We start from the raw sequence: 23348 nt of genomic DNA on the forward strand, positions 1-23348 counted from the left end.
CCCTGCGTCAACTCCACATCCACCCCAAGATTTGTCTAGTGTTAAAAGGCCTATAGCGTGCCAAGAAACACAACAAATGGCAAGCGCACTGCTTCCAGAAGGAGTGCAAGAAACAAATCAGAAGGGCAGATTGGGATATAAACAAAGTCATCCAGAAAGGCCTCAGTAACAACAACACCAAGCCGTTCTGGAGGTACATTAAAACCAGGCAACAAGACAATGTATTTGTTGCCCCCCTGAAGAGCAAAAGCTCCCTAATCAACGATAGCTCATCCAAGGCAAACATTTTGGTAGATCACTTCAAATCAGTTTTTACTCAAGACGCCCATGACAAGCTTCCCTGGGTGATTAAAATTCTTGATCAACAAATTGGTCGCATTGTCATTCATTTAGCTGGAGTGGCAAAACTCCCAGGAAATTTGATTAACAAGGCTTGCGGACGTGATAACATCTCCAACATCGTTTTAAAAAATTGTGATGTAAACATTTCCCCAGCACTGTCTGTCATCTACCGGAAATCGCTTGACTCTGGCGACCTACCAACAGACTGGCTGAATGTCAACATTATCGTGTGTGTTCAAAAGGGGGATAAACCAGTGTTGGAGTACTTGTACTTGTACTTGTACTCATACTTGTACTCGGGAGTATACACATCCAGTACATTTCTTTTTAATCGATTCCATTGTTCAACCTGGAACGCATTGCTAGCACGATGGCACAGTTGAAGCCTGTTTTATGGCTTAGTCTAGTTCCCACCTCCCCAATGTTACTAACATTCGTAAATCGGAAGTGGCCAAGCTCATGCTTCTTATGTTCGCTCATCTCTTCACAGTTTTTCAATATGTAGGACTATTTGTGTACAATTGAAATAACAAACAACCAGCAATGGAGGTCTTGTTTTTTTGGTTGGTTTTGTAAATTTTGGGTTTTTCTTGTGTACTAAACTGAGTTTGTTGTCTGAAAAAATGTTTCTTCAAAGTAGCCAATACTTCAGGTGTCTTTTTTGTTTTAATGGTGAAAGCAAAAAGTGCCAATTCATTAATTATTTGATGAATTTTGTTTTATTTTTTATTTGTTACATTGTTTACAATAATAAAATGTTGTTTAGTGTTAACCAGTTGGTAAAGGAGAAAATATTGCATGTCGTGTTTGTTTTATTTAATTTAATTTATTAATTTATTTATTTATTTTATTTATTTATTTTTTACTTTTTTGTATTATACTCGAACTCGGACTCAGACTCAGACTTAGCCACTTGGACTTGGCCCAGTTCTCGGCCTTGAATGTACTCGTACTCAGTGCTTTGGACTCTGACTCATCAGAGTGTACTTGGACTTGGCCCTGGACTCGGCCCCTAAAGTACTCGGAGTACTCGCCTTTGAGGACTCGACTCCAACACTGGGATAAACACCTTGCTGAAAACTACCGGCTTATCTCCCTAACGTCTGTGATATGCAAACAGCTTGAGCACGTCATCTACAGGCAAATCATGGTACACCTGGAAAACAAAACATACTGACACACCTAAGCCATGGATCCAGCAGTGGCTACTCTTGCGAAACCTGGCTCATTGTTACAGTTGATGATCTACTCAAATCGTTTGACACAAAAAAGCAAGTCGACATACCTGTCCTAGATTTTTCAAAAGCATTCGACACCATACCCACAGAAACCCCCCTCCCCCACAAACTACACACTTGATATGGCATCAGTGGCATGCTACATTAGTGGCTAACCTGCTTCCTCACACAGCGCAACATGAAAGTTGTACTGGAGAGTGTAGCATCAGAGGAAGTACCGGTACCAGTTGGAGTCCCCCAAGGAACAGTGTTTGGACAATTTCCATATTGACGAAAACCTTGGTCAATCTGACTCGGTGAAGAGGTTTAAAATTCTCCTCGGCCACGAACCTCGCTCGGTGTAACATCCCAGTGTGCACCCTCTCTCTCCGTTGCGTTAATGACTGCATAGGTTTCTGGAACAATACAGATACCCATACAGATATTAAAAATTTTTTTTTTTTACTTTTGCACATTCCGCTCTTGAGATATGGCTTAAGTGCTCAAAAACTGAAGTAACCATTAGAAATGACATGATGACGTCATCATGACATCGCCTCAATTTTTACCTATAACACATCCTGGTCTACCTTCACACCAAGTTCACTATGGGGGCTTTACAATGACGTTCTTTTATGTCAGAAGTGCCTGGTTGAATAAAACATGTACAAAGTCTATGGGATTTATGGTAAAACAAAAAGAAAGAAAAGAATATCATAACAAAAACAAAGACTTTTTTTGAAATATGTGGAAAAGCCAATAATAAGATTATGTACTGCATTTTTGTTTATAAACATGATAAAAAGGCATCAGTGTTGCCTTAAGACAAGTGAAATATCTCCACTTCTGGTCATCCAATTTAAGAAATCAAAAAGTTTTTAATTTCTGAAAGCCAGCCTAACATCTTGAAAGTAAGGCTAGGTTCAGTGAGAGCCAGAAAAACAATTACCTAAAGAGCCTACACGTGCCGGGGTACCTTTAGCACACATCACTTAATTTTAATATTAACTTTATGTTTTGTAGTTTTAAACAGTATCTCTCTGTAGAATGCAATTTTCTTGCACAATTTTTAGTTGGAGGCATAACATTGCGGTTTAGCGCATTCACAGTGCAATGTAGTGATCGCAGTCTTTACTTTGAAAACCCTGCCCTCTATCTTCCGAATGTCTAAGAATCAGTAGGCCATAAATATTTACACCTGGCAGTTACATGATACACGTCTCGCTTGGTACAGTTCACGTGACTGTACAGGTGAATGTATGCAACCTATAGCCTGGAGCAAATTGATTGCTTGAGAGGTCAAAATCTAATTCCTGGGTCAATTGGCATCCATGCATATACATTCTTATTCGATCAAGAAGATTTTGACACGATTTTCTGATTTTCAATTGAGTGTAACATTTTAATAACAATTGTTTGAAAACCGGAACAAAGAAAGAAGCGTGAATTGATCTAGCAAACGAAAGATATCCCCATTGTAATAATGAATGCTTCCCCAGCAGTACGGGTGGGCTGTCCATTGGCCCTCCATATAGAAACATAATTTGTTCCCAATTCATATTAGTCAAGCTTGTCGTTAAACATGTCGAGGGCAGGAATTAATGTAAAAACAGTACACAGCGAGTGCAGGATGTCAAAAGTTCACTGTTATTTCTGTATCTATTCTGTTCAGATTGGAAAAGATGAGCATTGAGGGAAGATTTGTCGATGAAACTTCTTTTATTAGAAGTATGAAAGATGTCCGTGACGATTCATCAGAGACCAACCTACTAATTATTGGTCATGTAGATGACAATCCTCACCGCCTCGATGTGGTGCACACAGGTAAATTTGAAATGGATTTCATTAAGCTGCTGTTACCACAGCAGATCTCCATAGAGCAAAAAAATATATTTATGATGTTTACTAGATGCTCATCGTGTAGGTACATTGTAGTTGCTTTACTTTTTGAAATTTGTCAAAATCTTTTATGTTCATTGTTTTTATGTTAACTATTGACACTTGCCTCACTTAAGGTGCCTGTGTTCATTTTTAGAGTGCATTTCTACATGTATGCCCTTTCTTACACACCTGTGGTCTTTTGTCAATACTGGAACTGCAGCTGTTCCGAATTTATGCAAATTGGGTTTTTGTGAAGTCCTAAACTTACGTGTGAGACATCTCCCCAGTTGTGAAGGGATTGTTACTTATTGCTCATACTGAGCACAGTGCTTGAGATACTGATTTTTATATGGGTGATAATAAATCTAATTATCAATGCACAGACAGAAAGGTTTGGAGAAATATATGTGAGAATGGGGGAAAAAATCATTTGCATCTGTTTTTGTTGTTGTTGATTTTTTTTCCACATTACCTTATAATTGTGATAAAATAGTTGATTCTTTGGATGTTTTAAATTTTCTTGAAAACCAGTGGCCATTTTCATAACAGCTGCATCCACCATGAACCATGTTAGAACTTAAAACTATATGTTATTTCTCCCTCAGCTCCTGCCGTAACAAATGCACATATGGCGTGCTGTATGCCCAACTGTCCTCTTGTACAAAGCGCTTGCCTCCCCTTCAATGTAAAAGACAACAACAGTTCTTGATCAATACATGTACCAGTTAAGAAGATAAATCACACACAATTCAGGTCTGTCATTTGTTCATCTTCAAGTAAATAAAGATTGCTATAAGTATAATTATTCATGCCAAGAACCGTATCCCAGTGGAAGCACTACTATTAGGTACCGGTATTAGGGTTCATTCATTCACTCAGTTTACATTTATTTCCATTCTGCACAGCACAACTGAAATATACAAGAAATAACAATATAATTTTAAGGAAATATACAATTGTTCCACATACATGGAGGCATATTCTGTAAGGGTTTGTTTGTGCTTCTGCTTCGGTACTGCCAACACCCTCTGGAGGGTTATTAACACACAGTATGGAAGACGAAAAGTGGCCATCTGCTTTTTTGCTTTCAGAAAAGCAGATTCTACATTGTTGTAAAAATGCATTTTTCAAATTTTCTACTTTCCTGCTACCTGAAAAGCAGATTTTACTTTTCCTCCATTTCCTGGCGGACGAAAAGTGGCCATCTGCTTTTCTGCTAGCAGAAAAGCAATCCACAGACCGTTTTACACGCGACGAAGACATGCTCACGCCTCACATAATATGTGATTGACACCGTGGAGATCTGTATCCTGAACTCCACGGTGTCAATCACATATTATGTGAGGCGTGAGCATGTCTTAGTCGCTCGTAAAACGGTCTGTGGATTGGAGTAAGCCTGGCATAATCTGTGATGACGTACGGCGGAGGCGGAGTCACTTGGAATCGTCCATTTTGGGTGGGTACTAGAGTGACATAGTTGCATTCAGGAACGTTGTAATCTGCTCAGTTTGTAGCAGAAAAGCAGATAGCCCCTTTTGGCCGCCTAAGTAAAATCTGCTTGTCCGGTATCCAAAAAGCAGAAAAGTTGAATGAATGCACAGTTGTTTTCAAAACGTTCGATCCACTTTTCTGCTTTTCTGAGAGGAGGAAAGCAGATGGTAACTTTTCGGCCACCTCAGTAAAATCTGCTTTTCAGGTGGCAGACAAGCAGAAAAATTCATTGTCACTAAACGTTCAATCTGCTTTTCTGATAGCAGAAAAGCAGATGGCCACTTTTCGTCCGCCAGGAAAAGGAGGAAAAGTAAAATCTGCTTTTCAGGTAGCAGAAAAGTCAAAAAATTCATTGTACAAAAATGTAAAATCTGCTTTTCTGCTTTTCTGAAAAGCAGAAGGCCACTAGTTGAGAGGGTGAACACGGTTTAAGAGGTCCTTAACACCCAAAGTTTACAAATCTGATTTGAATTTAGTCAGCAGTATTGGCTTCCTGTGTGGATTGTGGACGACAGTGTTGTAGAGACCACTTTTTGCTGGTCTCGGTGTCGGGAGCTGTGGTCTAGGTCTTGGTCTTGATATTTTGGCCGGTCTCGGGTCGAGACCGGCAATATGTAGCATTTACAGCTCGCTCGTTTACTTTGTGTTTACTTCATTCAGTACCGTTCATAGTTAAAAAACATTTGCTAGCCTGTAGATCATTGTTGTCAACCTAAGCTTGTTAACGAATCGTTATATTTCGTGGTTGGTTCGGACTGCACGTTGGAAAGTCCTGGATCCCCAAAGTAGTCGTACTGCTGCAATTCAATATTTTGCAATATTTTCTAGCTCCAAATTTTATCCCCCTGGCTGTAAGCTGGATGGGGCATTGTGATTCTGTGTGTGCACCCATGTACAAGCATTACATTCACTGTGTGGGCTTCTGAACAAAAGATGTCCACATAGACCAGGTAGCAGCGACGTTGTGTGGACTTGCCCATGTCCACACAATGTTTCCCCCTCTCTGGAAAACAGGTTTAGAGGCATTTTGGGGTTAGGTTTATCTGTGGCAACATGAAGAGAAACACTAAAGGGAATCATAGAAACAAATGGGTTGAAAGAGTTTTCACAGTGTGAATAAAACAAAATTTTCACTGGTTTTTCTTAACTACACGAAAACAAAAGAATGTCCACACTACGTATGTAACGTAAACATGTGTACGTGTTCTACATAACCCCAGAGGATGACATACAAAGAGAGAACAACAGATCCTTTCAGTCCTTGGGAGTTGGGTCTTTTGTTCAAAACGGTCCTCTGTAGTAGGTTGTGTGCTTAGTCTATGGGAGAGTGTTATATTACAGGGACGAAGGGAAACACAAAGCATTGTCCTCGAGAGTATACCGGTAGTTTTGGTTAGGTTAACTCTTGACAGCACGATAACTTGAGAAAAACTTTACTAGGAACTTGAAATTTGATTTGTAGGTTGTTCTTGGTAGTCTTAGGAGGCCTATTGCTTTCGGGCTAACAGGTCAAAGGCCAAGGTCACTAGTACTAAAACAATAGAAATCTTCCATTTTGTGTGAGGGACACTGACAAGTATCCATACTAACCAACTGTGTAAAAATTGCTAGCATGCCAGGGGGATCGCGCAAGTTTCACTTGCAGTATATTTTAAAATCAGGTTTACAAGTCTTGGTAGATGTTCAGTCCTATTATTTTTTTGTTATTTATTATCCGTGGTCTCAATCTCAGTCTCGGTCTCGGACCATATCGGTCTCGGTCTCGGTCCGCCTTGAAGTGGCTGGTCTCGGTCTCGGTCTCAGTCTCAAAACTTCAGGTCTCGGTCTTGGTCTCGGTCTCGGACTGTCTGGTCTCGACTACAACACTGGTGAAAGAAGGTTTCACTCTGGGATTGTTCGTGCAATGAGGAAATATTTGAAGCAGTCCTGTTTGGTGTGAAGTGGAATTAACGTAGAATTAGGTGTGCAACCCCTAGTTGACCTGTTAGATGTTTTGTGTAGTTTGTCATCCTGGAAAGCTACCAGTACCATGCTATTTATGGCCTTGTGTAGAAAAGTTAAGCTGTTAACTGCCTGGTGTTCTTCCAGAGTTGACTATAGTCAAGTTTTTAATCTCCCTGGCTGTAAGCCGGTGGGGGATATTGCGATAGCGTATTCCTTCTGTTGGTACCAGTACGTATGCAACGTCATCGGTGAATCGAGGTCGGAAACTGAATCGAGGACTCCTTGGTTGGAAAACGTGTACAAAACCAATGAGAGCTGTTGCAAAAAAGTTAAAGGAAAAGGGAAGAGGAACAAAAGAAAATCCTTTATTTTCACCATAAACAAACGTGTATATATGTTCTTGTTCTACATACATGTAACCCCCGAGGACAGACACACAAAGGGAGAACAACAGATCCTTTCAGTCCTCGGGAATTGGGTCTTTTGTTCAAAACGGTTCTTGATCTTGATAGTTTTAAGAATCCTATTCCTTTTGGGGCCAACAGGTCAAAGTTCAAGGTCACTATTGCTGAAACAATAGAAATATTGTCAGCACAACATATTGAGAAATACTTTACTTAGGAATTTGAAATTTGGTTTGTGGGTTGTCCTTGGTAGTCTTAAGATGCCTTTTGCAAAGGTCAAGGTTACTATTGTTGAAACAATATAAATATTGTCAGCGTGACACATTGAGAAATATTTTACTTAGGAATTTCCGCTGCTGACTCTGCTGGTTGAGGCATCTCTGTCTGAGGTGCTTGTTAATCCAATTATAATATTAGGATTTTTTTAACCTTTGTTGAATTTCAAGTGTTTTGTGGTGATTATCGTAGCTATCAAGGGCTATATGTAAGTCTCGTACTTGTAGCAAAAATCGCACAACACACCGCCATACTCGCGCTTATAATCGGATCGTTACTCAAGTTGTTGGGGAGTTCTTCTTCAGAGTCTAAGTGATTTGGTATCCTCGACGGGTGTAGCCAGACCTACGAGTCTCAAAAACATACCTAAAATATAGTTTCCAAACGTAGTGACAAATTTAGCTTCATATCTCTGGGTAAAGATTTTCAAGTTCTTTATTGTGGAGGCTTTCGAGATTTTTCACGGTATACTCTTTTCCTAAATATTTTTTTGAGTCTCCAGCCGCTACTAAACCGCTACTAAATGCTTTTTGCATTTCAGCCAATTTCACATCTGACAGTTTTGTCATAAGAATTTTGTTTATAGTCGGAGTAGCGAGCTTGTCTTTAACTTTTGGCCAAGCTTTATCGTCTGCTTCGTACTCCTGTTGAATGTCACCCAATAGTTCGTCATTTGACGAACTATTTTGTTCACCTTCCAACAGAAGTCGTTTGAGTTCAGTTTCTGTAGCTGTGTCATCAGACTCTGAGTTGGTGACGGAGTCAGGAACAACCATGACTGATTTAAATCGTTTGGCTTTCGGCTCGGGCACATAAGTGCTCGAGGAGCTCAGCTTGCATTCATTGTTATATCCTTTGTTAGCTTCCTCCAGGAATTCAGTCATTGTGTCAGTTGTGAATTGTGCAAACCCCGCTCTCATTGCTTGTGTTAAGGTGTTATTTAGCTTGCTCGGCTATGCCCTGTAAATGGCTGACTGACTGAGGTTGCATTAAGGGAATTGTGTTCATGTTTAGACAATTTTGTCTTACTTTACCCTTCAAAGTCTTTTCCCCCGCGGTTTTCATTGGTTTTTAAACTTGGTTTTCAGCCATCTTCCATCAATCATGTCCTTGGGTGCGGAAATCTGTCCTGACGGTGTTGGGTGTGGAGACAAATCTGAAAACTCCCCGAAGTCCAAAACACTGTCAAGAATTTCGTATGCCATCACTAATTAAAGCAGTAGGCCTACAGACAGACGTGCTAAATCTATAATACGATACATTTATAGGCATTGGCCTATTCACATACGTGAAGAAAGGCTGGCTGGTGAGCGCTATCTCACGTAATCTCTGGAGTTATGTCATAATAGTGAGGTAGAATCAGTATTTCATAGTCCTAAATTCACAACGCACTGGCCTCGAATGCATCTGTGTGTCATTGCGAAATAAGCATGACACACACGCCAAACTTCATAAAAATATTTGTTTACGTCTTATACCCTTTTCCCACTACAAAGTGCTTAACCCTGAGTTATGTATTTATGCACGATTTTCTGTATGCCCCGCGGCCAACAGGCCAGGCTACCTTGTGCATGCATACTGCGTGTTTTTTGTTTTTTTAACCCGAAGAAAACGGAATTTCCAATTTGAAGAAAACGGAATTTTGATTTTAGAAAACGGCAAATGCCCGTGAATGCCCGTGGATGTCTGTGTTTTCCCACTACAATGCGTACCCCGGGGTTCGGCCGTTAACTCCGAGATTGCACTCATAAACTGTGGTCGCTGGCAGGGTTTACGAACCCTGGGGTAAAGACCGATTATTTTGTCTTAACCCGGGACAGAAAAAGAGCAGTGGGAACGCTCGCGCCGCCCCGGGGTATCTCGGGATTTAGGTTCACCGTTACCCCCGAGATAACCTGGAGATTCGGTAGTGGGAAAAGGGTATAACTCACGAGCTGGACACCCTACAAGAGGGGTGTTTCCAAAAAATATGAAGTAAAATTGTTGAACAAAATCATTGGAAATTTTTAATTTTTGACTTGTATTGACTTTTGGATCCAAAAGTTGTGTTTTTTTTTACCCCCCCCCCCCAAAAAAAGAACACTTTTGGCTCAGGTAGTTATCAGCATCCAAATTCCAACCAGTCTTAAACACACAGTGTTTAACACCTGCCAAGCACACATTTATTCCCTTACAAAAGATCTTGATTTTAGACTGAAGGCAGTTCAGTAAGAATTTGTGATCAACCATATCAAAAGCAACACTAAGATCGAAGAGTACGATTAAAGTAACATGTTGATTACTGATCTTCATAATTATGAATATCATTCTTCACTTTCAGTAAGGCACATTCATGATTTTTTTTCTAGCAGGCTGACTGAAGCAGTGGATACAATGAGTTAACAGTCATGAATTTGTTCACACACAGCTCTTTCAGTTAACTTTGACATGTACTGGAGATTCCTTAACCCTAAAGGGGCCGGGGGGGCGGAATCCGCCCCCCCCCCCCTCAACATTTTCTGCGATAGCCAAGTGTTGTGACTTTTTAGCCTCGAGCTTTGCGCATCTTTTGATACCAAAAACATAAAAATCGGACCACGGGTTGCCACGTAGCGAAAAATTTTCCGGCGCTATGCGCCGTAAAAACTGAATTTTCGCATATACGTAGTGTATACGGCTGAGAGATGGTAAAAATAACCCGGCCCCTTTAGGGTTAAGTAAAGTACTGAAGATTACTCAAGTTAAAAATGTGTTTCCATTTATGTTTGTTTGTTTGTTTGTTTGTTTATTATTGGACAACAGGTATTGTGACACAAGTGTTGTGAAGTTGTATCTCAAGAAACAGCTGCGACCATCAATTCTTTTGATGAAAGTTCGGCATTTCTTTTTTGTTTACATTACATGCAGGATCAGATGTTTCACAAATGAGTGAGCTACTGAAAGACAACCAAGTGATGTATGTCTTAGCAAAGCTTACCACTACATATGACCTGTCAACTACTGTTAAATTTGTCTGTGTTCACTGGTGAGTACTTCAGCATGAGAGGGGTTCACATGGGAAAAGATACGTGTATGCATACTTTCGTCAACCATATAATTGTCTCACATTGTGTATATGCTGACGCATAGTTATCAGAAGCGTTACCAGCTTCTGACAATAGGGAAAATTTACTATAATACTATGCATTTCACACTGACGCATAACAAATGAAATATCCATACAGCGGATAGCAAGTTACACACATGTCGTCAGTGTTTTCACGAAGAGCCACATATGTGGATTTTGAAGAAAAAGTGTTTTCGATATAATTGCAAAAAAGATTCTGTTATTTAAAAACTGCAAAAAATACACTTTGCAACAACTTTGTTGACCTACATGAATCTATGAGGGCTGAATTTTTACGTGAACCTAGTAATTAGAATGATGATAGTAGTTAATTATTGAAAATTAACTAGTAAAGATATGTGTCTCTCTGTGAAAACGAATATTCAAGTTTCCTACATTTTGGCCCGTTCTGTTCAATGTGTTTTTGGAAGGGGCATGTGTGTACACATGCGCAGCTGCGAATGTAACAAAGATATGTGGCTCTTTGTGAAAACGAAAATCTCAGTTGACCTACTTTTACACCTTTCGTACAATAGGCTTTGTCCGCATTTTTCAAGGACCAAAAATGTATGTGGCTCTTCGTTATGCCCCTTGCATCATTAATGTAATTTGGAAATTAAGGATATTTTGCTCGCAGAAACATGTCAAAATGGTTAAGTACAATGTTTTAAAGCAAAATAGTGAAAAATGATCAAAATCTAAATTTTTTAATTTTTGACATATGTGGCTCTTTGTGAAAATGGTGACGACGTATAGTATGACATCACAAGACCACACAAACTGATCATATCTGGCGGTCTAACCATTTCTGTTCACTTTGTGAAACTTCTTTATTCAGTAAGTTTGTTGAACAGCACCCGATTTCATCAAACTCTTTGTAACTTACGATGCATCGCAGCAATGCGACGCGTCGTATCTCTACGATGCGCGACATGCCCTGCGATCCATTTCATGAAACACGTCGTAAGTGCACAAGTGTACAACAACGTTATAGCACAACTCGATGACTGTTTTATGTATATAGTCAGTGTACAGTAAATAGTCGTCTGATATTCAACAAAGAGTCGTCGGATCTCAGTTTGAAATTTGTTAAAACGTAGAACAAAATGGTGGCCGTGCGATGCAATTTTGAAGGAAAACAAGCTCTCAGTGGACTGTGTAGCTACTTTAAAATTTCAACTGCAATATTCCAGTCTAATTCATAATTATTCAATGAAATTTCTATTTTTTATCTTTTCACACATTGCCTCGGTATTATAATCTCGTTTTTGTCATGTTTATGGCATTAAACTGGCTTAGAAAGGGACTCTTCGTTTTTTGCAATGACCACTAGACACGTCGTAACTTTCGACGTGTTTTAAGCCGTTGTCAAGAAACTTACGAGGCGTTCAACACATCGCAACTTTCGTGAAATAGATGATACAACACGTCGCGAGTTGCGACGTGTTACACGTCGTAACTTGAGTTGTGACGCGTCGCAGCGCTTCGTGAAATCGGGTGCAGTTATGTTCCAAAATTTGTATTGCGATTCGCTTTGCATATTTACTTGTGGGAAGTGGTTTTGGGTATCTTTTTGCCCAAAATTGCATGCGAACACAAGTTTTCATCTTCTTTCAATTGAACAACAAATTACACAGAATGCAGATTCGGTTACTGCGTCCCCCATAGTTTGTGTACATGTATCTGCCGCGTTTTTGCCGGGAAAAAAAATCGTCTCATCTTGTTGTGAACCATAATATTTTGGAATGGCGAATTGGCTTGTTCTATTTATGTGATTTTGGATTTTGTCTACTAGTACCATTATTTACCTGATACATGTCTAATTTTGAGAGTTAAAAAAAAATGGAGTGTGATAATCTATACAAAGTCAAACAATCATGATGTCATCACTTGCAATTTAGCATACAGACTGCTATCAAAGTTATGTGTTGGTGATGTAGGAGATGACAGTCAAGTTGTCTAAATGAAACTGAACAATCTCTCTGTGGAATTAGATCAGAGCTTTTTCCTCAGCCAGTAATTCCAAGACATTGATATGGAGAGCCTGTTCTACGGGAGACCAAGTCCCGGCGACTGAATCCTCTCCTGGGTGTGCTCCCCAGCCATCATTTGAAGTGTCTGTTGTAAGCATCAATGTCACTTGGAGAAGAGGAAACCTTCGACAGGATGACAGATTGCGTGGGTTGCTCCACCACATGATATGATGGTAGACCAGGGGGAGCACTGTATGGCACAAGCTTGGACAGTAGGTCGCGTTTTTGCCTGTAGTAGGCAAGTAGATGCAGCTGTATTGGCCACATGTACAACCGGCAGTAAGGGGTCATATCTACTATACTGGCCATCTGGCCCAAGAGGGAGAGCCAAGCCACTGCTGGGGCTGTGGAGGCTGACATCAGCAGAACTGCACATTCCACCAGATTCCCCACTCGTTCCTGAGTGGGACAGGCTATGCCGCAGGATTGATCCAGTTCCACCCTTAGAAAGGTTGGGCTAGTTGATGGTATGGGATGTGACTTTTCGTTGTTAATGAGAAATCCCAGACTGTTTACAATTTCCATTGTTGCAGTGTCTGCTTGACGTGTCTGACTTTCAGACATGTCCACAATCAACCAATTATCCAGATATACGAAAATCAGAATGCGGCTTTGACTGAGGACGGCTGCCACAACCTTCCCTATCTGCGTGAAAACCCTTGGTGCGGTTGCAAGTCCGAACGTAAGAACAATGAATTTGTAGGTTACTCCCGTATACAGGAATCGGAGGAATGTTGAATGAGTGTCCCGAATGGGCATGTGGATGAAGGCGCTCTTTAAATCTAAAGTTGCTGCCCATGACTGAATGTGTAGGAAATCCAACACTGTGCGAAGTGTTTCCATCTGGAATCGTTTTGGTCGAATAAACCTGTTGAGCAGACAAAGATTCAGGATGGGACACCACTCTCCAGGATTCTTCTTCGGAGTTAAAAAGAATGTGGAGAAGAACCTTATGTTGGACTCTTCCCGAGGTACTTTTCGTATTGCACGTTTCTGGAGGAGAGATAAAATTCGGACTCTAGTGCCCGGCGGTAGGTGGAATCGGAGGGCACTGGAGTGGGGGACAGATCGTGCTAGACGGTGGGGTGCTTGTGCATTTCAGGCCGTATCCGAGAGATACGAAATTGGAGCCCCCCCCCTTTTAGGGTTAACTGGACAGTGTTTCATAAAATAGTTGTGTACCTGACCAATCTGCGTTTGTAACAACAAACAAGAATCTCTAGTCTTTCTGTCTTTCTGTCTTTTTTTCGGACAACCCTCATCCGGAGTGGTACATATTACTCTGACGTCACAATGAAGTCATCGGGTGTCAAATTACAGGCGATTTTTGGTCAAAATATGACAATTGTCCGTCAATTATAAACCATGAACAAAATGAAAGATCATGTTCATACGTTGTGATCTGATGGACAATACCTCGATGAACTTCATCAGGTATCAAATTAGAGGCGATTTAAGGGCAGATTTTGACAAAATAGTTTGACCTGTATCTCTTGAACTAAATAGAGTATCATGTTCATTTTTTCATGAGGTTGTAGACGGTGCCTTGAGTAACATTTCTTGTTCCCGGGCACAAAACTGCTTGACCTTCACTTCCTGTATACCAGAAGTGCATTAGAAATTGAATTTAACTCTAAAACGGAAGCATTTTTCTACAGACAAATACATTATGGAATTGTTAAGTGAGGAATGCCAAACACAAAAACACTATTTTGACATCATCCTACTAAAGGGCGCCCTCTAGCATCAAAAACAGTCTTTTAAAATGTTAAGACCCGCAATCAAATTTTTAAGAAATTGCCCCTACATATCTTGTGAGCAACCACAAATGAATTTGCAAGGTTTCATAATAATGACGTCATCAGACCAAAAGTTACTGTATGGAGAATTTAATAATGATCAGTTTATTTTAAAATTAAATCCATCATAATGATCCTGCTTCATGACTTAGTTCCTTGCCCAACAAAATGACATCTGTTACACTTAATATTGATCTTTTGCTTCCAAATACTGTGACGTCATCAAACCGGAAGTTGGGTGTTATTATTAAATACACTTAAAGGGAAAATACAACATTTGCAAACATCAAAAAACAAAACTACCAAAGTCTACTTCGTTCATCTTACCCCAATAGCAACTACATTTGCATATTTCCCTTTGCCGGCAGGCCAATTCGCTAAGCGTTTAATTGCACAATAATGCACCTCTTGGTGCCCACCCATGATGCCATGCGGCGTTGCCGCTATATTGAATCTACCTCTTTTCTCTTAGCGACGCAGGCGAGATAGACATGTTTTTTAGTCTATCGAATTCAACGTAGCTAAGTATTAGTTTTTCTAGAAAACTAAATTCTGAGTTTTCATCAGTTGTTCAAGTATTTCTACAATTGTATTAAAACATTAAAGTGTGTTTTGGGCCACTTGTGGTGCGTCTTATATCTGGACTGAGGTGCGGCGTTCCAATTGTCCAGGGGCTGGAGGCTTAATGCACCGTATATCGGCGCGGTATTCAGACTAGTTGTTGTCCGTGGTTTTTCGTCGTCTAGTCCTCAACGGGCGAAGGGCGGCCGGTTATTACCCAAGGACTTAGCCTCAGGACTACCACGAGTAGTCCCGCCCATCGTTCCGCCACGGCGGACTTGGTCAATAGCGGATAGGAACAGAGTTAATCCTCCCGGGGGCCACCACATGTAGTCCTGCCCGATGTGAAATACTTCTTCTCGGGGCACGGTCGTTCCCGCCACGGTGGGCTTGGTCAATAGCAGACAGGAACAAAGTAAATCCTTCTGGAGACCATACGACTTTAGTGCAACGATAGGCCGTACTTATCGAAGCCCACAACAGGTGGATACGAGTTACTCACTCGGGGCTCGACCCACATTACCACTACCGCCCACAGTGAGAAGAAACAATCTTCTCCTCGTCGCGTTTACTGCTTTTCACAGCAGAAGTCTTTGGTCAATAGCAAATAGAAACAGGGACAATCCCTTCCGAGCGACCGTACACCGCTAGTGGCATATGTACGTACGTAAGCCTATTCTAATGGGAATACATGTACGTCTGTTTTCGCCACGGTAGTTTTCGACTCATAGAACAGCCGTCTGACTACGTCAAGGCAATGTCTGCTCTGTGAGCGATTGACTCTATTGCATTTTTAATTGCAATCCTACATGTACATGTATGTGCAGTGTTTGTGTCACAATGCACCATTCATAACAAAAGCGCACTGTGTTCTTAGTGTTTTCTTGCGATGCATCCAACCGAGTACAGTGTATTCTTTGCTATGGCATCGTGTAACAAACACTAGGAACAGCCCCACGATAAAATGGAGCCCACAGCGGAGAGCGTGCCGACTGATGCCGCTATGGGGAAACAACGCGGGAAAGTTCTGGCAAAGAAACCGACAAACGCTAAAACAACTCCCGTCTGTCCAAAACCAAAGAAAAAGATCAGGGATAGCTCATGCACACCATCCGAACCTGCTGGCTTATTGCCCACGGTACCACCAAATGGATCAAGCCAGTCCTCTAAGGACGCAAGGGGGAAATCCTGCGGTCCTGGCGGTAATTTCACGGCCTCCTGTCTTAGTGACCTCTTCGATGGGAAATTCCAAGAAATCCTAGAGACAGAGGCCAAACGAATCAAAACCACTCAGAAATTGGACTGGCGCAAGGTCACAGCCAAACCACAAAAGGACACCAGGAAGCAACAATAGGCTGCTCCCTCTCGTAAGCCCTTCAAGCCGTTCAAACCTTTTCGTAAGAACGCAGCAACAGGGGCATCAGCTGGTTCAACGGCCACTAAAGCACGCCCTTACAACCAGAATCGCCAAACCTACCGAACACATCTGGCGAGTTGGCCCCCAACCCCAGACCCGTGGGGGGCTGACTCAGTTCTTTCGAAGGGTCCTGGCAAGATATTACCTCCTACAGATGGGTTCTCGCAACTATCTCGCGAGGTTTCAAGCTCGAATTCACGAGTACCCCTCCATCGGAAACAACCACTCGCATCACCCAGTGCCAATGAACAAAGAAAATCGAAAGGCAATAGAAGAAGAGATAATATCCCTGCTGGAGAAAAACGCAATCCAGCAGGTCTCTCCAGGGCCTTGGGACACCAATTTCTTGTCAACATTTTTCCTGATCCCAAAGAAAGAGACTGGCGCGTGGTGCCCCATCATAAATCTCAGACCTCTCAACAAATTCATTCGACCACGTCGGTTCCGGATGGAAACTCTAAGAGTCGTTCTAGATTCAATTTCAGTTCCATCCTGGGCAGCATCACTAGACCTCAAAGATGCCTACCTACACGTCCCAATCCACAGGCATCATTCCAAATACTTACAATTCAGATACAAAAGGGACACATACGAGTTCATCACTCTCCCATTTGGTCTATCCACAGCCTCACTGGTTTTTACAAGGATATCACGAGTAGTAGCAGCAAGCTTACGAAAACGAAACATCCTAATCTTCATGTATCTGGACGTCTGGATAGTCATAGGGTGCACATAGTCATGGGTGGGTGCCAAGAGGAGCATTCTTGTGCGATTAAATGTTTAGCGAATTGGTCTGCTGGCAAAGGGAAATATGCAAATGTAGTTGCTATTTGGGTAAGTATTCTCTCGTAGAATTGTCCCACACGACTGTGGGGGGGGGGATTTAAAAACAGACAGAAGCCTCCAAAGCAAAAGGAACCGAATTTCTTCCAAACAATTTACGGGATTATGATAAAACATCGTATGAACTTGAGCCCTCGTCCGAAGATGTAAAAACAAATCTGACGTCATCATGATGTCATCAGGTATCAAGTTATTAGCAATTTCAGGGCCAAATTTGTGAAAATAGTTTCAGCTATATCTTTAGAACTAAATAAAGTATAGTGTTCGTTTTTGCTTGAGGTTGTAAATGATGCCTCGGGCAACAATTCCTATTCTCAGCCACAAAACTGCTTGACCTTCACTTCCGGAGTTACTGGAAGTACAATAAAAATTGAATATAACTCGAAAGCGAAAGCTCTTTACTATAAGCAAATAAATTCAGGAAGTGTTTAGAACGGAATAAAGGATACAAAAAAAGAATTATGACATCATCATTTCAAAGGGCGCCCTCTAGAGGTACATCAAATAGGGTTTCCTCATCCATCCAAAGTTAACCAAATCGCCCGTCCCTTGTTATTTTTTTATCAACTACATACAACTTTGCAAGGTTTTAAAATTATGACGTCATCAGACCGGACGTTACTGTAGGGAGAATTTGAAAATGATCAGTTTTTAAAAATTCTTTGATTTGATCCCTGTTTTATGACTTTGTAGCCCAAATAATGATACCATTACAATGTTGACCTTTTGGATCTTTAATGCTGTGTCGTCATCAAACCGGAAGTTAGGTGTTATTAATGCATACACTTATATTTTCTATATTTTCTACAATATTTTAACTTCATAATAAACATATGTCCTCTCCGAACTCAATCAGTATTCACTTTCCTTTTTCGGACTGATAAACGTCATAAAACCAGAAATAACTTGTTCATGTACATAAAATGTATACTAAGATTTGATACATTTTTGTTTTAAACAAAATCATTGGTCGTACTGGAAAGGTTAAATTTTCGTGATCCTTTGTTCTGACATAAACATGTTCATGACTTAACTGGACATTGTATAATAAAATAGTTGTCTACCCGACTTCTCTGCGTTTGTAATAACAAACGCAAACCTCTAGTTCTTTCTTTTTTCCGGACAATAATTCTCTGTTGGTTTTCTCCTAAGCGGTATATGATATGAACTTGTAACTTTCAACATATATCAGCCCTCATCCTTAGTCGTGCATATTACTCTAACATCATGATGATGTCATCATTTGTCAAATAACATGTGATTTTCATTGAAAAAATGACCATCTTCTTTCACCTATAGGCCTAACTCTTGAAGAAAATGATAAATTATGTTCCAACCTTGTAATCAGATGGACCATTAATTGATTAACATTTTTGTCGTGTACGTGAACTCTCTTGACCTTTACTTCCGGGTCTACCGGAAGGTCAAAGTTACCCGTAGGTGAATGAGCCAGTTCAGTGTTTCAACTGCACATGTGCATAATGATATGGGTCACGCGTCATTCAGGATAATCGAACGTTTCGAAGGAACATGAATGTGGGCGCACGGCGCTCGCATGTAAATTACCAGCAGAATGGGCGTGCGCGTAAAATCACGTCAGTGATGTTATCTCGAATTGACCTTGGGGCATTAAAATACCAAACTGACTTATTCAAAATGAAGACATAAACCTGAAATCAAAACATAGCAAAATTTCTTCCGAACCTAGTGTGAATTTGTACCATGTGATGAAGATGTTATGAATTTTGTTACGTCATCATGACGTTATCATATATCAAATTATAGGCGATTTAAGGGCACAATTTGACAAAATAGTTTTGAACTATATCTCCTGAAATAAATAGAGTAACGTGTTCATTTTTTCGTGAGGTTGTAGACGGTGCCTTGAGCAAATTTTTTTATTCCCAGGCTCAAATCTACGTGACCTTCACTTCCTGTTTTATGGGAAGTGCAATAGAAATTGAATCTAACTCTAAAATGGAAGCATTTTACTTCAGACAATACATAATGGAAGTGTTATTTATGTGAAGAATGCCAAACATAAAAAAAACATCATTTTGACGTCATCCCCGAAAGGACGCCCTCTTACGATACATCAAAAAGATTTTAATATTTTAAAATGTTTAAACCTTCGATCAAAATGCTACCAAATTGCCCCTATATATTCTGCTAGCAACCACAAATGAATATTGAGGGAACTGTAACATCAGAAAGCATCCTTGCAATAAAAATACAAATTAAGACATAAGACCTAAATACTGGTACAATCCCTTTAAATAATTTTTTTTTGAAATAAACCTTCTGCCCCAAAATTTTGGCAGAAAGTGGCCATCAGGAAGCCTCAGATTGCACCACAGAGCATCTAGTATCCAAAATGTTCCAAACCCACGCATTGGTTATACATCATCACAACGTCTGATCTGCGAACGAGTGACGCCATTGTTATTTAATTGCATTCCTGGGTATGCCAGTGATTGTGTCTCAGCGCGGAACAGCACCGAACTGGCTGGGGGCTGCCCATTGAGCTGCGATGATCTTTCCCACCATCGGAAGCAACCCCTAGCGCCTTACTGTGCGCCAATTGAGTTAGACTTATAACTGGTAGACTGTTGCTTCCCCTGTTTTATCCACACCATTTGGCAAGGCTGGAGTGTCCTCTCCAGGCCGCAGGCCTGGGCTGATTTCTATGGAGGAAAGGCTGTAGCCCATTCAGTGGATCCCCCTCTCCGCGTCAGTGATGGGTCCCAAGGAAAGGCAGAGGCCAGTACGATTTAGGATCAGAGATGCCGCAGGAAGATATATAGCACTTGGAAAAATGCACTTTTAATGTGATGTAACTTGATACCTGGTGACGTCATGGCAACGAAAATATCGGGGACCATCTTCGGCCGGTGGTCTAAGTGTCTGCCAAGTCTAAAGTCAATCACATACGAAAATGCAAAGTGTACGGTTTGAAGAAAACGTGTACAAAACCTATGGAGACAAATTGCACCTTTAGGGTGATGTAACTTGACACGTGATTACATCATTGCAATGAAAATCTTTGGCATACATGTACATCTTTAAGTGGAAGCCTAAGTGTATGCCAAGTCTGAAGTCGATTGAATTAACGAAAGTGCCAAAAGTGTATGTGTGGAAAAAAACATGTTCAAAACATGTAGAGAGGAGCCTGAAAAAGAAAAAAATAAAGGGGAAAAAAGGGGGGGGCATGGAAAGAGAAAAAAACAGGAGCTGTTTCGGAGCATTGTACTCTGAAACCGCTAAAAAGAACGAGAGTGAGCCAAATAACATTCATAGCAGTGAAAGCCATTTGTGTACATTGTACATATGCTTTTAATATGTAACTCAAACTTCGGATATCTTGAAATTTGTATCCATTCTCTTTAGAGTTGACTTATTGAGATTTCACTCTAAGTTTGTAAAATATCTCAAAATTCTTCAACATCTGAAGTAATATTTCTTGCAGCAATACTTGTATTTGAGCCTGATGTCAACATTTTAAATCCAGTCTTGGCCTTTCAAAAAGAAGAATTTTGAATACCAATACTCTAATCTATATTTTTAGAGTGTATGTGTGCATGGAATTACAAGATGCCTTACAGGATGCCTACAAGACCATCATTCGACCAGGACTCGGCAAGTCTGATTATCATGTAGTTCACTTGTTGCCTAAATATTGACAAAGATTAAAGAGTGACAAACATCCCAGAAAGACAGTACGTGCTTGGAACCAGATATCAATTGAAACGCTTCAAACAGCTTTTGAGATCACCGACTGGCAACTGCTTTTGAACTCAGGAAAAGATATGATGAATGTGCGGACATAATAAATGGCTATGTTGGTTTCTGTGAGCATCTTCACATTGAAACAAAGACTGTTACGCACTATCCAAATAATAAACCATGGGTAAAACGAAATCTGAAATCGATCATGCAAGAAAAAAGACAAGCGTTTGGACAGGGCGATGTGGCAAAAGTAAGTGAGTTAAATCAAAAACTCAAAGAGGAGATAAAAGGTGCGAAAGAGAGATATCGGGAGAAATTGGAGAGCTGTCTTCAAGCTAACAATCCAAGAGGAGCATGGAACTGTTTAGAAATGATGACTGATTACAAAAAGCGTAAAGACAACGTCTTTCAAGGTACGGACAATGCAAAACATAAGGCGGATGAGTTAAACAAGTTTTACTGCCGATTCGATACTCAAGATTTCTCAAACAAAATAGAGGAACAACGGAACGCACTGAGCTCATTGCATGATGCACCAATCTCAGTAGATGAGCAGGAAGTCTACAAACGTTTCAAATCAGTCTGTCCATGAAAACCGAGCGGGCCAGATGGAATATGCGGACGAGTGCTCAAAGCATGTGCTCGTCAACTTGCCACACCATACCGGACACTATTCCAGATGTCCATTGACCAACAGCGCATTCCTTCATGCTGGAAAGCCGCAGTCATCACACCTGTAGCTAAGAAGCCACGTCCTGTAGAGAATAATGACTCTCGGCCAATTGCATTCACATCGGTTGTCATGAAATGTCTTGAAAGAATTGTCTTACATAATCTCATTCAGCCTATCCAAGAACGAATTGACACTTACCAATTTGCATACCAAGCAAACAAGTTAGTCCATGATGCGGTTTTGTCTTTCACTCATGCCATTTACCAACATTTAGATAAGCAGAAATGTTACACCAGGGCACTATTCATCGACTTTTCGTCTGCATTCAACACAATACAACCACATCTTTCGATTGAGAAACTCACATCCCTAGAGGTAAAACCTTCACTAATTCTCTGGGTATGCAACTTTCTCTCTGCCAGAACTCAGCGAGTGAAAGTGAATGGTACTCTTTCAGAGACCATTGTAACGAACACAGGATCACTTCAGGGATGTGTGCTTCACCAAGTCTCTTTATAATGTATACTAATGACTGTGTTTCTTTGTATAATTTAGTGAACATTTTGAAATACACGGATGACACTGTCATCCTCAGGCTTATTGATACAAGTGATGAAGACGATTACAGGCGATCCATACAGGGATTCAGTGTTTGGTGCATAGACAATTATCTTGAACTTAACCCTGACAAAACTAAAGAAATGGTGTTTGACTTTAGGCACAAGAAGGCAAATAATCCCTTAACCAGTTCAGTTTGTATCGCAGGGGTTAACATTGAGATTGTACAAAGTTACAAATACTTGGGAACAATCATTGACAGCAAGCTATATTGGAGTAAACACTCCCTCACAGCAAAGGGAAATCAGAGGTTATATTTCTTGCATAAGCTACGTTCTTTTCAGGTCGATAGGGTCATTATGAGTCTGTTTTACATCTCGGTCATAGGAAGTGTCATCATCCACGACTGTGTAGTTTGGTACAATGGAGCAATGAAAAAGGACAAAGACAAACTGAAAAGGGTTGTGAAACAAGCATCAAAGATTGTGGGAATGGGAATAAATTTGGATGAAGTCTGCAGGGAGAGGGTACTAACTAAGGCTCTTCTTAGTGTGGTGGAAAATGGTGCGCATCCCCTCAACACATACTTCAAAATGCTTAGTAGTGGTAGGAGATTTCAGTCGGTAAGGGCAAGAACAAACCAGTATCTCAATTCATTTGTACCATTTTCCATACATCTCCTCAATGATCAGCACTGATGCAACAAACATCTTTAAAGGGAATATAACATTTGCAAACATCGAAAAATAAAACTACCAAGTTTTTACAAAATACCTTACTAGGATGTTGGTAAATGACAATCTAAAGCATCCTGTAAAATTATGGCACCAGGTGTGAAGTCATTTTCAAGAAAATTGTATTTTTGAATACATTTCCAACGGTGGTCGGCCGACCACCGTTGGAAAAACCTAAATATTTTTCAACTACTGCTCCAAATTTACCCTTTTTTCAGTCTAAAATGTGTTTGCTATTTGTTAAATGTTCATGAACGGGTGCAGAGCAGCTAGACTGGTTCCCTTACTTTACAATTTTCTGGCATCTATAAATTGATCCATTTTTATCTTTAGTGGAGTCAGGGAACCAGACTACTTGAAAATC

The 23348-nt window shown here is 40.5% G+C and overlaps 1 protein-coding gene across 2 annotated transcripts in view; it reads left to right on the forward strand.

Moving 5' to 3' along the window:
* LOC119741508 overlaps positions 1-23348 on the forward strand; it is a 96006-nt gene that overhangs the window by 29741 nt on the left and 42917 nt on the right. For both annotated transcript variants that reach the window (XM_038217292.1, XM_038217300.1), the window contains exons 2-3: positions 3232-3383; positions 10442-10559. In XM_038217292.1, the coding sequence (XP_038073220.1) occupies positions 3232-3383; positions 10442-10559 (270 nt within the window). The remainder of the gene's footprint in view (positions 1-3231; positions 3384-10441; positions 10560-23348) is intronic.

Source organism: Patiria miniata, unplaced genomic scaffold, assembly GCF_015706575.1.
Source record: "Patiria miniata isolate m_02_andy unplaced genomic scaffold, ASM1570657v1 HiC_scaffold_11, whole genome shotgun sequence".
Lineage (NCBI taxonomy): Eukaryota > Metazoa > Echinodermata > Asteroidea > Valvatida > Asterinidae > Patiria > Patiria miniata.